At 39.3% G+C, this 22,708-nt stretch overlaps 1 protein-coding gene across 1 annotated transcript; it reads right to left on the reverse strand.

Annotated features, from left to right (window-relative positions):
* Window positions 1–4,572: 4,572 nt before the first annotated feature.
* On the reverse strand, window positions 4,573–22,315 carry epm2a (EPM2A glucan phosphatase, laforin). The gene is made up of 4 exons (XM_053644116.1): window positions 21,874–22,315; window positions 19,784–19,958; window positions 8,957–9,201; window positions 4,573–6,591 (listed from the first exon to the last, which is right to left on the reverse strand). The coding sequence occupies exons 1-4, from the start codon at window positions 22,121–22,123 to the stop codon at window positions 6,290–6,292; spliced, it is 972 nt and encodes a 323-aa protein (XP_053500091.1). The 5' UTR covers window positions 22,124–22,315; the 3' UTR covers window positions 4,573–6,289.
* Window positions 22,316–22,708: the final 393 nt, after the last annotated feature.

Genomic DNA, 22,708 nt, shown 5'->3' on the forward strand with positions numbered 1-22,708 from the left:
AAGTGCTCATCAGTAAGACCCAGAACCAGACATCGACTATGGACACTTTGGACCCTGAATCCCCCAACCAGACCAAGACAACAAAGATACCAAATAAAATGCAGAACAGTTAGACCCAGAAGCAGACTAAGACACCAAGCACCAAGACCCAGACCCAGAATATGACCTTGGGACCTGAAACCCAGAACCAGACCAAGACTGGTTAAGAGAAATGAGAAGTGAGCATCAGACCCCAAACAAAATGTTGAACAATAAGACCCAGAACCAAAGCAGAACTCTGAGAACCAAGGCCAAGGTTCAGATAAACACTTTAGATCCTGAAACCCAGAACCAGATCAAATGCTGAAACGTCAGAATCAGAAAAAGACTCTGAGCATGAAACCAGCACCAGATCTAGACTCTGAGAACCAAGGACCAGAACTAGCCAAGACTTAGAGAACAGAGATTTAGACCCCGACCAAACTGCTGAATTACTAATAGACACAGAACCAAACCAACCTTCTGAGCACCAACAAACAGAACCAGAGCAAGACTTTGAACCTTAAAACCCAAAAGTAGACCAAACCCCTGAGCAAAGAAACCAGAACCATAGGAAGACTCTAAGCAGCAATACCCAGATCCAGAACAAGACTTTGGTCCCTGATACCGAGTACCAGACCAAAGACTGGGAAGAGAGCATGAGACCCCAACCAAAATGCTGAACTGAATGTCCAGACTCTGAGCAATGGGTCCCAACACTAGACCAAGACTCACCAAGTGCACCAAGATCCAGAACCAGACCCAGAGCCAATCACTGGACACCAAAACCCAGATCCACATTTGACTGCAGCCTCCGTCTTGCCTGTTGAATACATTTGAATATGAATTGCCAATAATTACCCACTGCATACCCAGTGATTCATCATGTTTATTTCTGAGCAAGCCATGGAAATGTGAGATGTAATGTCCCAGGTGTGTATGTCTGCACAATGCAGAGTTTGAAAAGACAATCTGAAAAATTGTTCCTGCCAACGTCCCCATGGGCTCCTGTGTGGGTTTCCAATCTTCTTTCGGTCCTGTGCCAGGTTATGGGAAGTGAACGATGAAGACAGAAGACGTCTCCATCATTCAAGAACGTGGTGAATATTTGGCCTACGGTTGAAAAATAGACTGATCCCCTGGAGAAACTTTAGGGGTTTGATGCATTGCTAAGAAACACATGCAGCAGATGGGGAGGGGATGAAACCAAAGCAGAGTGAGACTACAAAATAGAGAGATCATTTGTGTTTGATGTTGAAAATAGCAGGTGGAAGTGTGTTTGTGTGCATGTGTGTGAGTCTGAGAGCAGAAGACAGTCTGACAGTGTGATGCAATAGCACAAGTGGAGCAGCAGTTTGTCTTTCTGATGAATGGCTCACTGGCCCGTGGGCTAATAGACCCTGTCTGAGATTTATGGGAAATTTCACCACAACAAAACAAATGAAACGGAACTGGGGCAAAAAATAAATGCTGTCACATGGAACGGTGGAGAAAATCGCATATTCGGCCAAACTATACGTGTGTTTTTTTAACATATAGTGGATTATACCAATGCTTTTGAATACTCAATTCCGATTGGTCAGAAAGTGTCACCTCTGGCTTACTCATTAGGGATAAATCCACACGTTTAAACTCTATATATCCTGAATTTATATGTTTCTTTAAAGCTGCTTTGAGACAATGTCCATTGTTAAAAGCGCTATATGAATAAAACTATACAAATGTACTACAGATCACATGCTTATAATATTGCGTCCACTCTAATATGTTATTATTTCTATAGTTACACAATGGCAGACCGTCCACATAAACGTATTTCTAAAAAAAAAAAAAAAAAAAAAAAAAAAGTATTTTCAGTGAGAAAATGCTTATTTAGCAATTTACAGAAGGAGTCTCCAGTGTTAGCACTTTATAACAGTCAGAAGTAATGCTGGAAGTTTTTCCTACACAGGAATGTCTTCAGGACGGAAGAATTTTTCACTTTGTAGCTTTTCGGTAAAATGACATGCTGTATAAAAAGAGAGGCTGGTCAGGGAATGACTGTTTATAGCTGCTATAATGTAAGTGATGAGAGGAACTTGTTTTGTGGATGTTCCACAACTTTAAAAATACAATTCATCTCATTCATTTATGAATTTGAAATCATTTTAATCATTGACAAATTGCTGTGGTATAAGAGGAGTCTTTAGGACCTGCTGTTACAGGAAAACAATCAACTTCTGGGTGGAAACAGTGACTCGGCTCTGCGTCAGGCTGGATTATTTTCCAATCAAATCGCACCCAAAAAAATGGAGAAAGGTGAGAGTAAGGGGTCAGGTCAAGGTCACCGCCATCTTCTCTTACGACTTCATTACCTGCGTAATTCCACTATAAAAACCACTTCCACTCGTTATAATGCCTCGAAAAATAACGTGAGATTTTAATAGGTGGTGCTTGAGGAATGACATCTTTCATCTTCAGCCCTGAAGAGCCATCACAGCTTTGTGTTTATCCCTCCATTTTCTTTCTTTTACAGCATCTCCTCTGGTCATAGTATGTAGAATTAAATTTGATATGGGTCACGATTTAAAACACGACATTGAAGCCGTACAGGGAGAATTACAGGCTTAAACATAATGTCAGATTATCTCTAGTGTATCGGGAACACTTATTCGTGATATTTAAAGATCGTATTTTTTTCCTTGTATTGAATAAATTGCTTGACAGGGTTGTAGAAAAATGTCAAAAGAACAAATGTACAGTACTTACAGAAGTTTTTATTTAGATTTTATGAATATGCAAATTAGGAACACCTCCATCCCTATACACCCTGTCCCTCATGTTGCATAGCCTGCATTTTTCATATACTCGTTATGCTCCTTTTTTTTCTTTTCTTTTTTTTTTTTTTTGTAAATGATGCAATAACACTTAACTGTAATGTGTGACCGATTCGGATTTGCTTTTTTAAATTTCTTTTTAAAGCAGCTTTAACCAGCTTTCAGGCTCAAATGAATTCCTCCAAAAGCATTTAAACACTTTATAAAGAGCAGTAGCTAAAATATAGTATGCTTGCGCTTGACTCCTCGTTTACCTCTAGGAAAAGGATTGGAGTCTTTCAATGGCTAAAAACCTCATTTTGCAATACTTGCTAATATTGTTTTGAACCAGACTTTTTTGTTATTAGTTTTGCTGTAGTTACTAAATGATTCATAGTAATAATTAGTATTAAAAAGTATTGCAGGAATTTGTAGGGTTTCGTATTGATATTGTGACTTTTCAGAGTTGTTCTGTTGTTGTTTTTTACACAACGTATGACAAGCAAGAACAACTTTACCAACCTTTAGCATGGCCATGACAACAGACGGCAAATTCAACAACAGTCCAGTACTAACCAGTTTAAACCTGTATAAAACAGTTTGAAATCGTTCAAATTTATTGTCAAGTCTAGAAAGATTTTCGGTTTCAACTTCCCCCACTGTAGCTACTTTTAAATCCATTTTTAAATAAAATAAACAAATCATTTTCTTTAAGCTTTGTAGTATGTGTGTTTTTTTTTTGTTCTTTTCACCTGGGGCTTTGTCTTTTACTGCTTTTCATTCGGTTAATCATTTAGCAATTTATTTCACCTTCATTTGTAGTTTAATTGGTGAATGATTTATTGTGCAGCACTTTGGCAGACAATTGCTCATCTTTTCGAGTTGCTGTAGAAACAGATGTGACTTAAATACATTTTGAGTTGCTGCAAAACGTAAAGTCGATTCCTTTAAAATCACTCGATATAAAGAAATTCGATTTATAAAAACTTCCCTGAATCACTGAAGCGATTTTTAGCGCTCACTGTAGATTTCATTTTAAAATGTAAAGCTTCATGTCTCGCTTCGATAAGATCGTTACACTGTAAAACCGGATAAGATCATTTAACTCAAAAAATTTGAGGAAAGTAATTACCTCAAAATTTTTAAGTTGATAAATCAATTTCTTTAAGCCAAATACACTTAAATATAACAAAAAATTAACTCAAACTTGTTATATTTAAGTGTATTTGGCTTAAAGAAATTGATTTATCAACTTAAAAATTTTGAGGTAACTAGTTTCCTCAAATTTTTTGAGTTAAATGAACTTATCCGGTTTTACAGTGTATCTCTACAGATTATTTGTACAAAACCAGAGAAACAAGTGGCCTATTCGTAACGATTATGTTCCGTTTTACTATCCTGTGCATCTCGCTAATAGGCAGGCATTTTATAAATGTCTCCAATCTGCAGGAACATTAAAGACAGGAACTTGTTTGTACAGCAGCTTCTGAAGTGGCCATTACAGACACGAGAGTGTTTCATTGCTTCCAAATCGCATAAACAAGTACGGGGAAAAATGACTGTAAATGCGATTATAAACAGCCTCGGGGTCTTAGAGTGAAATAAATTCCCAGAGATTTTTATTGCCATTTTGCTTGCATTTACATACAGCGCTCGCTGTTCTATAGTGTTGCCAGATCAGGTCAATAAAACCCCCCACAACCAAACCTTAAAATATCTAATACACTGCTTTTCAGTTCCAACATCATTATCCATCACTGCCAAATGCTTTGTAATAATTCTTCATAATTATTGTAATAATTCTTTCATAGCAACATTGCTTATAGTTTTAGATCTGACTTCCATGGAGATACACGGCCTTCCATAACTATTTACCTCCCCAGAACTTTTCCACATGTTGTAGTGTTCAACTTGGAACTGCAATGGATTTAATTAAGATTATATTATTCACTAATTATTATTCACTATATCATATTATTCACAAACCTACACAAAATAGCCCGTGATATTAAAACAGGGGTGAAAAAAATCAATAGAGTTTGCAAACCTGTTTTAAAATGAAAACCGTAAGTGCATAAGCATTCACCCCCTTTACTGTGAACCCCCTGTGAACTTGTGTGCAAAGGACGTGTCATGTGAGCTGAATATAAATGGTTTTATATTAGTCGACATGTCTAAACTGACAGCATCATGAAGACCAAGGCGCTATCGGGAAAAGTATCGATCAGGGTTTGATTATAAAAAAAAATTATAAAAACATTTTTTTAAACATTCTACAAATCCTTTTTAAAAGATGGAAAGAATATTGCACAAGTCTACCCTTCTATTATTATAGAGGGGAGCGAGGATGAGACACGTTCTCACACGGTCTGTGGATAAAATTGACATTCTTTAAATGGCCACACTTACTGGATTTGTAGAGTCGAGAGAGGTCATGTTCTCGTTTCTCATTCACTTCCTCGCTCCATCTTACACACATCTATCCACACACCCACACATCCTCCTCAAGGCCTGACGCATCGGTTTTAAGAGTTCACTTCTTCTATCCTATTGAACGCTGAGGGGTTTGAAGTACAGTACAAGAGCTCTGCAGAAACCTTATCTTCAGGAAAAGTAGCAAACTGTGCTATAAAACAAAGACACGCTGAGCTCTAACGGACATGGAGGGACAAAGTAAACGGATGAAACAAACGAGGGGTGTTAAGAACGGTGCTGTGAAACTTTAGAAGATGGACAATGGAAAGAAGAGAACGACTCGGCGCCTTTTTCTTCGCTGAGACAGAACGCGAGCGAGAACAAGATGTGTTCTGAATTTAAAAGTCTCTCTCTCGGATACCTTCGAAATCATTTACCAGCTTCTCCTCAACTATTTTTTTCTCCATAAGCCTTTCTGCACAGTGGCAGAATTTCCATCTATTTACTCGAAGGTCACGCTGTTTTCATGACCTGCCTTGGAAAGCGGCCTGGGCGATGGTGCGAGCGAAAGGTGTGATCTAAATATAACCACCATGCTGAGCATTCGCAAAATGAATTCGCAGGATATTAAATTTGGAAACGCGGTCCACGGAATAACGATAACCGCCACGTGAGCGAGCGGCCGAGCTGCCAACGTCTCGAAGGTGCCCGTCTGCAAAATGACCATTTTGTCAGGAAGATGATAGAGGGAGGATGATAAGATGAAAATGTGAGGAATCTGTCCATGAAATATTTTGTAATAAAAAAGAAAGGCGATTCGTATCCAAAACAGGAGATATAGATCAGTGAAGCAGCTGAAACCTTTCTCTTAAATGATTTAAACAACAAAAAGATGATGCTACAAATTGGGAATTAAACGGGTGTCAAAAAAATAATAAAATAAAACAAAGGCAAATACAATTAAAAAATATTTTATATAGACCTGTCTTAAAATGCTGGTACTCATCCTTCATACGTAACAATTGTTTTCTTAGCATAAGTATCCATTCCTGTATTTAGGTCTAACATTGTCCTCCTGTCTGCATCTCGGAACAGCATACCGAGGGACGTAAACGTCCAAACTTCAGCAGGAAGTCCTCTTGTGCTCGTACCAATGCTTCCTCGTCGATGTATACCGCCGCCCTCCTGGCTGTAATGTAGTACTGCACCTTCCTGAGGCTCCAGCCGAGCACGTACATCAGCAGGCCACAGACGGCGGCTGTAGAGCGACCGACGCCCGCGTTACAGTGCACGTACACGCTGTGACCGTTTTCTAACAGCCCGTAGAGCAGGTACACAGCCTGGGGCAGCATTCGCACACGTCCTGCAGGGGGCGACATATACAGCAAGACACATTTATTTATTTATTTGTTTTAGATAGGACTCAGAAATGATCCGCTCTGAAGTAAGCATGCTATATCTAACACAGGTTGACCGTAACAGATGAGCAGACCTGCCAACCTTCTTACATTTTAAAATTGCCGCACATTGCTACAAGTTATCAAGCAAAATTTGGCAAAATAGGTGTCTTCTCGGGGGGGGGTCGGGGGGTTGCCTCACACCTCCAGGGTTAGAGGTTTGATTGCCGCCTTCACCCTGTGTGCACAGAGTTTGCATGTTCTCATCGTGCCTCGGAGGCTTCCTGAAGGTACTCCAGTTTCCTTCTCCAGTCCAAAGACATGCACTGTAGCCCGACTGGCATCTCTAAATTGTCCGTAGTGTGCGAGTGTGTACACGATTGTGCCCTGCGATGAATTGGCACCCCATCCAAGGTGTCTTCGGCCTTGTGCTCTTAGCTCCTGGGATAGACTCCAAGCTCCCCGCAACCCTGTGTAGGATAAGTGGTACAGAAAATGGATGGATGGATGGATGGATTGTTGGAGGCATCTTCTTTTTTCCACTCCAAATATAAATGGCAGATGAGCCAATCAACATACGAATCTGAAATGACTGCCGTTTGCACGGGTAACTCTCCAATATTAACGGACACCGCTGGAAGCCCCACCCCCTCCATCCCACCATCTCAAATGTGTCATTTTTGGCCAGTGCTCTTGTCTTGAGTCCAACATGTAGCCTCGCCTTCTGTCAAGGTAAATGCAGAATATTTTTTGTCTTCATTACTGTGAAATAATTTCTGTTCACCAAAAAGTTTCAGTCAAAAATGGCACTTTTGACTTTAACAGTCATTATGAGCATGTCTTTGTTACTGAGTTACTAAAACACTCCAGAAGGTGCCATTTCAAACCGTTATGTTGAACAATAAAATGTTTCATATGTTTTTACGTCCTAAGAATTCACTCAAAATGACCTGTGAGCATCTCAACACCTTTTTAGTCACAAAGAATGAAGGAACATACCAACAGGCATGAATATGCAAATTGGAAATGCGTCCATGTTTCCTCCAGTCATCCCAAACTTGCATCTTTCTCAAACTACACTGCTAATGCTTTTCTTTTAGCAGTCGTACATTATGCTATAATAATAATAATAATAATAATAATAATAAAGAAGCAAAATACTTGATATATGTAATATTGTCTGTTCAGTAAGATCAGAGATCCTTACTTCTTAGACTCATAGCTCCAGGAAGCAAACTTCAGACCCCGAACAGTGGATCGATTTTACACTCATACTCTTTTGTAAGCGCTTATGCTTTCCAGAAGTCACTTCTGAGCAATATGATGCCCACAGCAAGGATGGACTTTAATAAAAAAAAAAATAAAGCTGTACTTACCATGTCACTACAGAATCTAATATAATAACTTCAAGTAATATCCAGCTCTCTGTGGTGTAAACAGAGAGCGCTGTAATTTTGAATGCTTTTTCAGTGGACAGGGAAATAATCTAACTCTATGAAGTGATAACCTTGTATTAATGCAGTAAGAGATATGTTTACCCCTGAGTGTGTTTATCCCTTATCAGCCCTGCTGTACTAACACTTCCTAACCTCCTATCGTACTCTTTTTTTAACCTTTGTGTAGTATTTAGCTATCGGTTCTGCAGCGTAAACAGTACTGGTCGTCCCCACTGAGAGCTGAGGAGTAAAATCGGGGTTGAGCAGCAGTGAAGCAGGTGTGAACTCAGGTGAAGGTTGTGCCTCAGCTGTTTTGGTATTTCGAAATTCATTAGCAAGTCCACCAGGCAAGTCAAATCTCCAGCTTGGTACAAAAGTGTCGTGTTTTGCTTTCCTGAATGACCAGGCTAAAAAGTGATAGCTAACATAATACCATAGCATAGGGTGAGATTATTAGGACTATTTATCCACCAGGCAACCACAAATAAACAACTAATATCCCAGACAATCTGGGCATCACCCTGGGCATCTGATTTGTCCACCCCTATATTTTATATTATAAAATATATAATGCGGGTGTGGCTCAGGTGGTAGAGTTGGTTGTCCACTAATCGTAGGGTTGGCAATTCGATTCCCGGCCCACATGACTCCACATGCCGAAGTATCCGTGTGCAAGACAATGAACCCCGAGTTGCTCCTGATGGCAAGTTAGCGCCTTGCATGGCAGCTCTGCTACCATTGGTGTGTGAGTATGTGTGTGTGTGTGTGAATGGGTGAATGAGACACAGTGTAAAGCGCTTTGGATAAAAGCGCTATATAAGTGCAGACCATTTACCATTATGTATTATAAAAGCATAGATACTGAGACTGTATCTAATTTTTATAGTATACACACCCTCTGTGCTCATGTCTGGAGTTGGGATCCAGACGTAAGCCAGACCACAGTCTCTGTACAGGTACATCATGGTCTCCGGGGTCATATGGTCGTCGGGGTCACGCCGGCAGCCGTGCGAGTTGCTTACGACGTCCCACTCGGTCTGGAAGTTCATCACGGCCGTGACGCCCAGCTCGTGCTTCAGCTTCAGGGTGACGTGCTCAACTCGCCGAGGGCAACTGCCCAGCCAAATCCGTGGCAGGATCCTGCACACAACAAATTTCAGACTTTCACAACTGTAAGCAGTATGACAAATCCAAACGATGGTCCGTGTGGTCCGATGTTCCTTTAGTTTTTAGTTCACAACTATATTTCCTACATGCAAATACTTCCCGTACAAGCAGTCATCCACTAGAGATGAACTACGAGCAAGACAACCGACTTCATCTTCCTTGGTTTTTTCACGATCCCAAAAGTTTCCCACATAACTTGTTGTTTTTCTTGCTAAACCAGCTAACTAACAGACCCGAGCTGATGTAGATGTACTGATGATTAAAAAAACCACGATAATTGTAACGTTTAACATTCGCTTTAAGCAAAAGTTGGTTAAAAAGTCGGTTCACTCTGAATTGGAAAGGATTTAGGAGGGTGGGAATGGAATTTTCATGTCGATCAAGATCAAGTCAAGTGCATTTTGGTGAGCTTTAACCCTGCAAACCGCAAATCGAAAACAAGACTTGTTTACGTAAACTGACTAGTTAACGTTAAACGTTCGCTATAATCACATGATTTTTTCCTCCATGTTCCTCTGGCAAAAAAAAGATGATGCTTCCTTCCTTAAGCTTATCCTGTTATGAAAGATTTTTTTATTCTGATGGGTGTGGTCTCTTCCAACATGACCCCGCCCCCCCATTCAGGGCTCACCGAATGGTTTGATGAGGATGAGAATGCTGTGATCAGTGATGGTCTTCATAGTCAATAGATCTCAACATAACCAAACACAAGTCGTTGTGAGATTTTGGAGCAAGTGCTCTCCTTAACCATCATAACACCAAATGAGGGAATATCTTTCGGAAGAACCATGTTTCTCTCTCTAGTACAGTTCCAGAGACTTGTGGAATCCATCAAGCTGAATGAGTTTCTCACCTGAATGAGTACTTTGACCTATATTGAAACATGACTTGCCACTGAGAATTGATTCTTGAGAATATTTTCAGAGGACCGTTTTTCTATGCTTTCTATGCTTGCACTTTCAAGAGCTTTTCAGGTTGTACCTTTTTTTTTTAAAGACTACATCGAACAGTGGCGGATTTTTCCAGCCAGCTTGGACCACACTGAGATTTTCCAGGCATTACAAATTATTTCATCATTTATTTACAGAGGTATCTAAATCAGGACAGAGAGCATCAGGTACATTTAGTCTGAATCAGAGTGCGTTTATTACCTATTTAATAATTTAAGACATTTCAAACGTATGATGACAATTTACATATAAAGTGCCTTTTTTTATTTTTATTTATGCATTTGTGTGTGTGTGTGTGTGTGTGTGTGTGTGTGTGTGTGTGTGTGTGTCTATTTTCCAGGTTTTCCAGTACTTTGGACCAGAAACCTTTTCAACAAATTTTCCCCTTTTAATCACATCAGAATAAAACATAACCTGCTCTGAATTCATTATCAATGCGAGATTCTTTGGATGACAAACTCGTTTAAAAAAATCTATTAACGTATGCAAATGAGGCAATAGATGATAAAATATCTGCTGATTTGCCTATTTAAAAAAATCCATTTTTCAGCAAAGAGGGTATTTTTTTCTTTTTTTTGCTCAGACCTTCAGATATCAATTGAGCAAAATATTGTTATTTCATGGACGTCTTTACAAGCAGTCTTAACACATATGAGAAGTTAAGACTGTGCATGAATATGATTTCAAATAAAAGCTGTGAAATATTAAGAAAAACCGCAGTCAATGTGTGGCTTTAAGTATTTTTAAAAATTATCTATTTTATTTATTTTATCTATCTATCCATTTATTTATTTATTTTTACATGAAAGTTATAAGTGGAGAATGTAGAAAAATTAATCAAATATTGAAAAACTTTTTGAAAAACCAGCACGTTTTTCCACGTTATCCTACACGAATGCACGTACAGCGGTTTTTTTTTGGTCCTAGAAGAGCTTCCAAAGTTCAAAAATTCTTTAATTTTTTTTCAGAGAAGCATTGAACTACATCAAGAGCTTTTTAATTATTGATTTATTGAATTTTTTAAAAATCTCCTGACCCCGTCTCAGGTCACAAGTCAAGTCAAGATCAAGCCAGGAAAACAAAGTGCTGGCGAACAAAACATAATAATATTCCATCGCTATAACATAAATAAAAAATAATAACAGCTTGTGTAACCTCGGGATGTTCACCAGTACGCAACGTGATGTCCCAATTTAACAGCTTAACTTCTCGTGATTTTCTGCCTCCAAAGCTGCAGCCAAGACAAACAACCTCCTCATCACCAAAGGCATTACACCAACCTTTATTTAATCTGCATTACTGATAATAATACATCTAATCTAAACAGCAAACTTGGTTAGAACTAGTAAGTACTGGCAAGAGTTTTATCATGGCTACAGACACCTTTTTTTACCTCCCATATAGGGACAAAACGTGTACCGAGTGTGTTACTACGTATCTTTCTGAAGGAGAACAGAGTAAGGAGAACTGCTTGAACTTGTGATGAGACTGATATTTGAAGAAGAGTGAGAAATGGACCCACAAGGAGGAAAAGAAAAGCAAAAGGACCCTCGCTGGGTAGAATACGGAGGTATTTTTAGAGTCTGTGTGACAATCAGACCCCTAGCTTCTCCTCCTCCCATAGTCATCTCATTTATCCATTTGTCATCCTCTCAGACAGAGAGAGAGAGAGAGAGAGAGAGAGAGAGAGAGAGAGAGAGAAGGATGAGGGGGGTGTAGATTTCACATTTAGAAGAAAAAAAAAAATACAGCCTTGCTCCATCTTTCTTCCTCACACTCCCTTCTCACTGAGGCTGAGCAATCTCTTTAACCTTTTCTTCCTCTTTTCTAATGAAACTCTGAGCACAGACCTCCGTTATTAGAATCAGGTGGTCTGCAGGGTGAGACTAAATAAATAAATAAATAAACAAATAAATAAAAGTGTTAAGGTGAATTTGAATAAAGTTTTGAATTTGCTTTTGTAGGTAGGAATGATCTACCTAAATAAACAAATAAATATGACAATATACATTTGCTTGATGTTAAAATAGTTCACATGGCTTGGTTTTATCATCTCTGAAGCATTCCTGACTACATACATATTGCAAACCACGATCTAGAAAGTGCCCTGGCTTGAACTTAAATGCTCTAACAATAATTAGGCTAAGGTTTACAGATTAACCAGGCCAGAGAGGACATTCACACATGCTCAGAGACTAACAATATGACACAAATGGTCTACTACACACAATATATTATTATTATTATTATTATTATTATTATTATTATTATTATACTATGTATTTGAGTATGTAGTACCTGACTTTTGTAACGTAGTAACATCTCAAATTAAAACGGAACCACCACCAAAAAAAACCAAAAAAAAACCCCCACCAAAACAGCCACCAGATTTTAAAAAAAAATGTCCTTATGCAATATTTTGCTTCTAATTTGCATCAAAGTGTAGCAGCGTTCTCATTCAATGCTTTGGCATTTTAACAATTACACACCAGTGCAACAGAGTATAATATTAATGCTTATGTTTACATGCACATCAATATTCCAACATTAATCCTAACTCAGTGATATTCTAATTAGCATAGTGACATGTAAATGCTGCGATCCGATTGCCCGATGCAGATTAAGACGATATTGCTTCTCTAGAACTCAATTATAAATCTTGCATGGTAGCACTACTTGTATTGTTCTCTGCTTGATATATCGCTTTGCTTTCATTTGTGAGTCCTCATTTGTGAGTTTGGATAAAAGCGTCTGCTAAAGGAATAAACGTAATTGTAATGTAAATTTAATATTCTGATTCCCCGCATTTCGATTCCCGCCCCTGGATATACGCCTGTTTTAATTGGAAATCTGTTGCATTAATAAGCTATTAGTGATATTATTCACTATACGATGAACTATTTGGCAGCCATTTTGTTGCCATGTCCTTTGCTGTGCTATGAATATCAACTAGAATCTAACGCTAACCCTAACCTGTAAACCTAAAGCTTAACCCTAACCCTAACCAAACCCTAGAATCTTTTATTAAGTTTCACAGCACGTCGGCAAACACACACTAACTCTTCCTCCTTTTATATGATGCCATTAGGATTGTTAATATAAACACAAAATGTTCGTTAAATCGATGTGTAACTAAATAAGTGACTTCAATTAAATAATAAAATAAGTGACTTCAACTTGACAGCTGGTTCACATTAGTGAATTTGTTTGTTTGTTTTAAATGTTACATGCTAGACTTCATACTAGCTTTGTGAACTGATTCGCAAAGAAAGCTATGTACTGTGCTAACCACATACACTCACCAGAGACACCAATGATCTCTGCTACTTCTTTCCCAGCTTTATTGTTTTTATTTTGTAATGTCTCTACACTCATTTAAAGATGAAACCTTATAGCGGTTAGAAGTTTTTTGTCCATTTTTGCACTTCAAATTGTAAACGGGAACTAGCTACAGGTAAAGTTGTGAACGGGGAACTAACTGAAGAAACGTTGGACCACGTGCGCCATTGGTTTGGTCAGAGGAATCGTTCAAGACAATCTTTTGGATTTGTCACTTTAACATGTCCGTTATGTCCTCAATTGCATAGAACTGATCAAATTTCAACTCGAATGATGATTTCGTGTGAACGTCGGGTAATACGTGCATTCGTACAAACTTGATAGCTCTCATATGATAGAAACATTTTTCCAACTAGCTGAATTTTCATGAGTGGCACGTTTTCGAATTTATTCAAGGCCCAACGATACCGAATCTAAACAGCGTAAACGCTGTATTCAGGACATAATGATAGCGTGCTGGTATAATAGAGGCCATGCGACTTTGTGCTCTCAGGGTAAATTACTGTACACGTCATCACATGTCAAAGCTTTCATGAGAAACAAGACAAACTCAGTAAACTGTGTCCTGCGGCTGTTGTATTAATTAAGCTGCGCTATTCAGAGCAATCCGGAAGAGCGCGTTGTGTTCGTGTAGAGGACAGACAGATACAGCGGGGGGACCTTGTAAAGGTTCTGACCAATTATTAACCAGCACGTGTATTGCTTTTTCTGCCTTTCACTCCGGTTTTTCTATTTTATACCTGAACAATGGCATGATTGCAGGAATAACCCTCTCCTATCTTTGGGAGACAAAATTACATCAGTATAAGGTTTCATTTTTGGCATATCAGCTTCATATCGGATTATTCGCCGTAAATAGCGCAACAGCACCACCAGTAGTCTTTTTGACTTTGTTATTTATTTACTAAACGCTGGATAAAATAGCCTACATCAAGACGTCAACTCAAAGTCATAATGCATTACATATTTAACTGTCTTTAACTCCAGCACCTTTAAGGACATCTGGACTAAAGCATTTCTACTACTTCAAGCACTATAATGAACTCCTTTCGAGTAAATAACACGTGGAAATGGCCTTGGAGATGGCTACAGAGAATTACAAAGTAAGAAACAGTGAGAGGAAGTCGACATGGGTGTGTTAAAAACAGAATCAGAGTCACATCGATTCCTTCTCTCTCTCAGTCTCTCTTTATTTGCTTGTTGTGAATCATGAGTGAGCAGACGCCTAAGCTGCGGCCCTCAGGCGGTTTCTACACCCAGATCAATTTAGCCTCTCTAACACATTCAATTTGGGCTTCCTCCAATGGATTTGGCCAATGGCATCCCATCACGAGCTATTTATGAGCTCCCTCGGCAAACAGATATATTCTGTGTCAAAATTGTGCGTGGGTGCAATCTGTTTTTCTCTCTCCATTCATCACATTTATTAGAGAACCGGGCTGAGGGAGACATCTACAAATTATTACAGGTTAGAAAGTTTCTACAGAGTGCACAAAGAGAATACAATTCACTACGTGCCATCGTACATGTCAGACACTGTCAGAGTGCCATTATTTTTTAACATAATGGAACCCATTCATTCGAGGTTAACGTTATTACGTGCCGTTCCTGCCCTCGACTCCGGGTCAGATCTTCTTTATGACCTCTGAGTCAACTGAAGTTGAAAAGCTTTGCTTCTCTCTGTGCTTTCTAGTTCCTTTTCCTTTACGTCCTTTTCACAGTAAGGGATAGAAATTAGTGCTAATAGCTGAATATCTACATAACAAAGACATTCTGCTCATTCTAAATCCACGTGCAATACAAATATGCGAGGAATAAAACACTTTTGGACATGCCGTTATACGAAAATAATCAACAACTGAGTGGTGTGATGACGCAGCGCATTAAACTTGATTATTTTCCTCTAACAGCACTTTTTTTTGTTTTATTCCTCTTATGCCACAGCAATTCGACAACAATTAACATTTTTAAATTTATTAAAGAGTGATATTAGTGACATTTTATCCATTTATAGTAACATTTAACATTTGGAACGTCTGCAAACAAGTTAGTTCCTATTGTCCCTTGCACAAGTTAGTTCCTGTTGACTGTCTCACCAGTCTCTCGTTTTTTTTCCCCTCGCGCTCGAAGTTCATAAGAAAAAACGCCGCTTGTCATGTTACCAACAAACCACAAAACATACACTCAAAACGCTGGAAAACTTAAAGTTACAGCTTTACATCTGACTGCCAAGCGCTGACACTGGAGACTCCTTCCAAATATGTTAAATAAACGTATTCTTACAGAAAACTTTTACACAACAGCTATACAATTTTATTTACGTAGCACGTCAACCATACAAGTCCCCGTGAAGGTTATTAATATAGAAACGATAACAGAACATTAATTAACCGTTTGATTTGAGAATTCGACAGTAACTAACAAATGTGGTCGCTGTCTTTTAAGGGTGAATGCTAGATGTTGAGTGAATGAGTATAAATGACAGCAAAAATGTCTTTTTAATTACTAACAAAATGAGACTCTTGTCCTTATATAATGAGTGGTTTTGTCTTGCATTCTGCTCTGCTCATGGGAATCGGCACTGCTGGATAATCCTGATGTTCTACAGCACGGGAGAAGGACTTGACTTCTACATCCTTCCACAGAGGCTGAGAAAACACATTAAATTATGATGGCTGAAAATGAATATGGGACGCAGCCAGCAGCACGAGTGTAGTTGTGATGCCACTGCACTGCGTTTATCGAGTCAGTAATCCTCTGCCCCTTGGGGCTTAATTAATTTTACACTATAAATTGATATACATGCAAATTTCCACATTACAAAAGGCAGCCGGAGAGGGAAAGAAAGAGAGAGAGAGATAGAGAGAGAGGGAGAGATGGAGGTTATTATTTCATTTAGTGGTGGAAAAAAATCACTGTCAACGTGAAGATTAATTTCTTCTCAAAAGATTTATAAATAAAAGTTGGCACGTTTGGTGAAGGAACTCATCACAAAGACTTAAAGACTAGAAAGTCTGTGATATTGAGCTGCTGCAAACGAGGAAACAGAAAACCCCAAAGACGCTTAAAAAAACGAATTTCAACTGAGTCAGAACATGTCAAAAACGCCAGGTCTTGTTGGGTGTTCCCAGTATGCAGTGGTTAGTACCTACCAAAAGTGGTCCAAGGAAGGACAACTGGTGAACCGGCGACAGGGTCGTAGGCGCCCAAGGCTCATTGATGCGTGTGGGGAGTGAAGCCTAGCCCGTCTGGTCAGATCCAACAGAAGAGCTACTGTAGCACAAATTGCTGAAACAGTTCATGCTGGCTCTGATAGAAAGGAGTCAGAACTCACAGTATTCAAAGCTTGCTGCATATGGTTGTGCGTAGCCCATGCTGACCCCTGTCCACCACTGACAGGACCTATAATGGGCATATGAACATCAGAACTGGACCATAGAGCAATGGAAGAAGGTGGCTTCTCCAGATCTCAATCCGGTCGAGCATCTGTGGGACAAACAAGTCCGATCCATGGAGGCCCCACCTCGCAACTTATAGGACTTAAAGGATCTGCTGCTAACGTCTTGGTGCCAGATACCACAGCACACCTTCAGAGGTCTTGTGGAGTCCATGCTTTGACGGCTCAGAGCAGTTTTAGTGGCTGAAAGCGTCCTGTACAATATTAGCCAGGTGGTTTTAATGTTATGGCTGATTGGTGTACCAAGCTGATTTAATTAATACTAGAGGTAAAAACCGATCAATCGGCACCGATAACTGATTGCCGGAACAACACCAATAGTTTTTTTCCCACACTTATAGTTTTTCCCGGTTAGGTCCATCGCGGGAGTGGCTGAGAAGGGTCCGCTGTCGTTACACGGTACGAGAGCGACCTCTAGAGGCGGAATAAAAACTATCCCTGGCAAATTTTGTTGTGCTATTTGAAGTGTTTTTTTTTATTATTTGTTTTGGTCATCTCTATTTTAATATGTTATTTGGAGTGTTGCGTTTTGGTTCAGTTAGGATGTACATCTTTTATTTACTTGAATATTTATTCATAGTTAATATACATTAATATTTAATATTTCATTTTAAAACGTACAGTACATTTCCATGGTACAGTCAGTACTGTTTATTTTTGTAGTAAAACTCAGCAGTATTTTACTTTGAGTGTTATGCTTTCATTCAGTATCAATTTTAAAAACTATTGGTCGATTAATCGATTATCGACAGACTGCACCGCCCGACTTAGTTATCGATATCAATAAACTCCACTATCGGTCGACATCTACTTAATATGAAGCTAACTTCTATCTCAAAAATAGACTACATTCAGAGCTCCTGAAAAACAGCGTGTCATCTTTTCTAATTCTTTCCTGTATTTTGTTTTCTACCTCAGAGCCGTTTCAGTACATAATGATGCCTCGGTCACGTAACAGCAGATCAGGATTGGTGGATCACGTCTAATCATGGCTTTGCAGTAATGTGTTTTTCCGATAATAATCTGCAACTGTGGATCATTACAAGTCTAAAAAGCCTGAAGAAAGCTCCAAAGACGAGAACAAAACAATAATGCTATAAATGGTGACAAGCTGACTTCCTGGACAAGATACTAACAAGGCTTTTTACTGTATATGGTGTGTTCAAACAAATCATCTTGTTCTTTTCCACTGTTAACGAAGATAACAATTTATACAAACACAGAGCTCAACTGGAAGACAAATTAATAGAAGAGAAAACCTGAAGGAAGGAGGGTTTATAGTTAATGTGTCAGTCTAGTGAGTGAAATCACCTTCACCCTCACACACCTTCTGAGACACAATTGGAGGAAGCTGCATGAAAAAAAGCATCTGCTGTTGTATGAAAAGAGATTTCTGAGACGTGCATTTATTATGTTTGACCTTTTGTTACTTCCTCTTTTTCTTTAAATCCGTTGATTTTAATCCACTTCATCTGAACGGCCTTCCCTCAAGTACTCGTTTCTTTTCCCATCAGAAACTACATGCTAATGTTCAGAACCTTGTAGTATTAATGCTCGATGATGGCGGAATTCACACTCGGCGTACACAATGAGACACATACACACGGTTTATCATGTTTTCTTTCACAGAGACAAGCACAGGTGTGTGATGTCCTGACCTCCGCTGGAGAGCTTTGACCCTGTTGGAGTGTATTAGAGAACAATCACTCATATTCACAAGCCTTGCCATTCACTAGAAAAAGAGAAAGAAAGACTGAAAGAAAAGAATGCGTCAGCCTTTACGCTTATTTACACAAGCATGTCATTTGTGTAGTGTTGTACAAGAGTACATTTTTGTACATTTCCATATAATGTACAGTTAATGTGACTTGTTGCTCCGATTTTATATACGGATTACAGTCATGGTGCCGTATAAAAGGTGGAAGAGTTAGCGCTGCGGTGGCTGAGCTGCATTAGTGGAAGATTTTCTTTTATCTCAGGACTTGCTCGTTCACCGTTTAGATGTTGTTTTTGTAATTTTCAGCCCATTGATTCCCATTTATTGACATGCTCGTGAGTATGAACAAAATCAGAGCCTTTTCCGTATCTGGTGAGAATTTTTTACCAGAAATATTTACACACAACGTTACTAAATAACTGAAAAATGATCATGATAAATTGTCTTTTGATAGGTATTTGATAGCTATAATACAGCATCGTTGTTATCGCTCTAGTACAAAAGTAAAAGAACCACACTTCGGGAACCATGCGTGGAGCGTCTGATATGTTTCGTACACTTTACAAGACACAAGCTTCAGAATCATAAAGGCTGCGATCTGTTTGGCTCTCTACACTTCGGTGTTTAAAGACTTCTGTACACTGGTTTCCGACAGGAAAAAAACAACTTGGCATGGAAAAATACAGCGTCTTCTTGTAAAAGTAGGTGGTTCTTGGCAACTTTTAGTGACAAAAAGTACCGTAGTGGTCATCAACCCTGTTCCTGGAGATCTACCTTCCCTAAGACTTCCATAAGAGTTCTTTAGCTCCAATCATAATGGTGCCCAACTGACCATCTAATCATGGCCTTAAGAAGTTGAACAGCTAAAAGAGGTGGGTTAGATTTTGGTTGGAGAAGAAACCTGCAGGAAGGTTGATCTCAAGGAAGAGGGTTGGTGACCACTGGTCTACAGGAATCTAGAGCTCTAGCTCATGGTATAATTTTGGACCAGACTATTTCTTCACCGGCACCGAGAGCCGAAGAGGATATAAAGAGAATGAGAAGCGGTGTGATTAAATTAAAGTGTCTGTCATTGTGTTTGTACATACGCACTTGGAAAAGTGCATGGCCTGTTGTCCAGCGACGCTGAAGTAGAAGTTTGTCGTGTGCCTCATCTCGTCCGTGTGGCCGCTCGCCTCGATCCAGTGACCGATCGGGTGACAGTACACCCCGTCCACCATGTCACTTTGGTCATACACACACTCCCGATCGTGATGTGGGCCGTTACCTGGAGACGAAATTCTAGCATTAACACTTTCTGTCCTCTTGCTCTTTGTGTTTGTCTGGTTTTAAAGAAACTTGAACGACCAACCACCCCCCTTTGCGAAGTGACTTATTGCACGCAGTTTCAATTCAATTCAACTTTCGTGTATTCGTGCAGGACAGGAAGTCGGGGTCGTAATTTCTCACATAGCTGCCATGAACTGAAATGTTAGTAAATATCAACGTGCAAGACATATACATATATGACAGATGCATTCGGTGTGACTTAGCATTGACTTTTTACTACAGTAGCGCTTCTCTTGCTCGGAACGTTCAGGACTCTTTTCCAACATTTTATGACTTGTGTTTAGGTCTTCCCTGATACATCCGCCGGGACGCAAACCCGCAGGCATGCACTGTGAAACGGGATCGTAGTTATGGAAAATGTCAGGGAAAATAATGTCACTGCCGTGTTCATTTCTCATCGCGTCTCTTCAGTCGGCCGTGAGAATGCCACCAGATACGAACTCTGTATTAAACCTTTATTCGCATTAAATATTAAATCTCAGGTCATCACTGTACAAAGCCTGTGCTTATTAAAGTCATGATGTATATGTATGTCGTGAGCACGCTATATTGTGACGTGACAAATCAATGCAACATATAAGAAAAATGAAGAAAAATTCAAATGAAAAATGAAGTGCAGGGAAAATGATGAAAATTCCTATTAATGAGAAAGCTAAACATCCAGAGCTTTCAATATATCTCCTAATTGCCTTGCTCTCATGTCCTGATCACGCCACGTGCTTGAGCATGGAGACAACGCTATAATTTTGGATGCTCTGACTGCCAGAGGGAACTGAGATCATTTTTTTTGGCACATGCTTAAGAGTTTAGAGCCATGTGGTGCAATCAAGCCACATTGTTTTTCCAAAAAAAAAAAATGCTTTATGCATGTCCAAAAGTGTACTGCAGTCTGATGAAAAGGAAAATCATAGCATGCCAACAAACACATTAATTCTAGCACAAGAAAACAAAAGAAACACATGTTTGAAACTTAAAGCCATTTAAAAAGGAGTGTGTTGGTGAAAACCCTGACAAAATGAATGAAACTCGAGTCACCGGTGGAGTGCAGAATGACTGACGTTAGAAGAAACTGGTTCAGGAGACAAAGGACGTGAAAACGTTTCACCTTTCTCTGTCTTTTTATACCCAACGCTTTGTGAGTGTGGAAAAAAAAGCTGAAGAAGTCAAACCAGATTCGATTTAAATTCCAACAGGAGAGAAGGACAAAGTGTGTGTGTGTGTGTGTGTGTGTGTGTGTGTCTTGTCTGCAGCAGCAGTGCCATCCAGTGAGAAAGATGGTCCATTACATTACATTTTATTCTGCAAGCTATATATGGTGAGCAAAATAAAGAAATAAATAATAATTCCAATTGGTTAAGTAAGGAATAAAACATGACAGGATGTGCTGTTATAGGAAAATAGGAAAATCAACTACCGGTAGGTGTGATCCAGATTTATGTGAAACAAAGACGTCCAGAAACGTCTTCTGTTCTTCTTATACCACAGCAATTTGACAATACTAAAGATAATGTTATTGCTTCCATTATAGCAGCTAGAAATAGTTGTTCTCTTCCTTGAGGTTAAGGAATGCAGCTTGTCATGTTACTGAAATAAAACAGAAAGCGTAAACTTATCTGTCCTAAAGACTTTCCTGTGTCATATACTTTTTTTTATTTGCCTAAAGCATTTAAATGCTAAATAAACGTCTCCTTACAGAAAACAATTGTTTGTTAAGTGGAGATCACGAGACAATTAAATCGAGATCAGGAGACAATTAAGTCATGATCACGAGAAAACAAGGGGGAAATGCATGACCTCTTAGGGCTTCCATATGTTACAATATTTACGACTTTTTGAATATTTAATCTAAGTACCTTCCCAAATATAGTTCCCGTCAAGCCGCTTAAGGAACTTGAACCAGAATTTGTGTGTGTACGGCTCGGTGAGCTGCACTTCCCCGAGCCACAGGCAGGGGTCGCAGCCGGACGCCAGCGTCCGCGTCGGCTTCATCGGTACCGCATTCCCGGCGTCCCAGTGCCCGAGCTCCGGACGGGATCCCGATACAAACACCTCGATATCCGAGCGTTCAGGGGTCAACACAACCCCAAACCTAAACAAGACCATTCCGGGTGAAACGGGAACGTGTTCAGTCGCTGTGAGAAATCTCTGTAGGATATTAATAAACAGTCCAGAGCTATAAATAACACGGCTTTAAATAGCTTAAAGAGCTGAAGCGTCTGAGACGCTCTCGATAGAACCAGTGCCTGTTTTAGTACGACATTGAAATAGGATTCATTTACCCTTTATAGTGTGATAGCCCTGCTGGTCGCTCGCGAACGAGTCGACTCTTTTAGGTGAGCCGACTCACATATCTAAAGAGCCATAACCAACCCTTCTGCTAAAAAAATCTTTATTATTATACTTACATTCTATATAATAATTAGAAGTAATAATATACAAATGTAGTAAGACCAACAGTTGTGGCTGGTTTCCGTAAAAAATGTAGAAAGGAGCCGTTTGGGAGTCATGAAACAGAGCCAAATGATCTGATTCACTATATACCGAGTCAGCCAAAGACGCTTCAGATCACAGAGCTGCCACTCTTTAAACACTTCCGGGTTGGTACTACAGCTAGAGGGCGCAAATGAGAGGAAAATAGAGTCGCATTTAAAGCACTAAGGTGTTGCTTGTACATATTTTTACATTAGA

The sequence above is a fragment of the Ictalurus furcatus genome, chromosome 15 (assembly GCF_023375685.1).
Source record: "Ictalurus furcatus strain D&B chromosome 15, Billie_1.0, whole genome shotgun sequence".
In the NCBI taxonomy this organism is placed as follows: domain Eukaryota; kingdom Metazoa; phylum Chordata; class Actinopteri; order Siluriformes; family Ictaluridae; genus Ictalurus; species Ictalurus furcatus.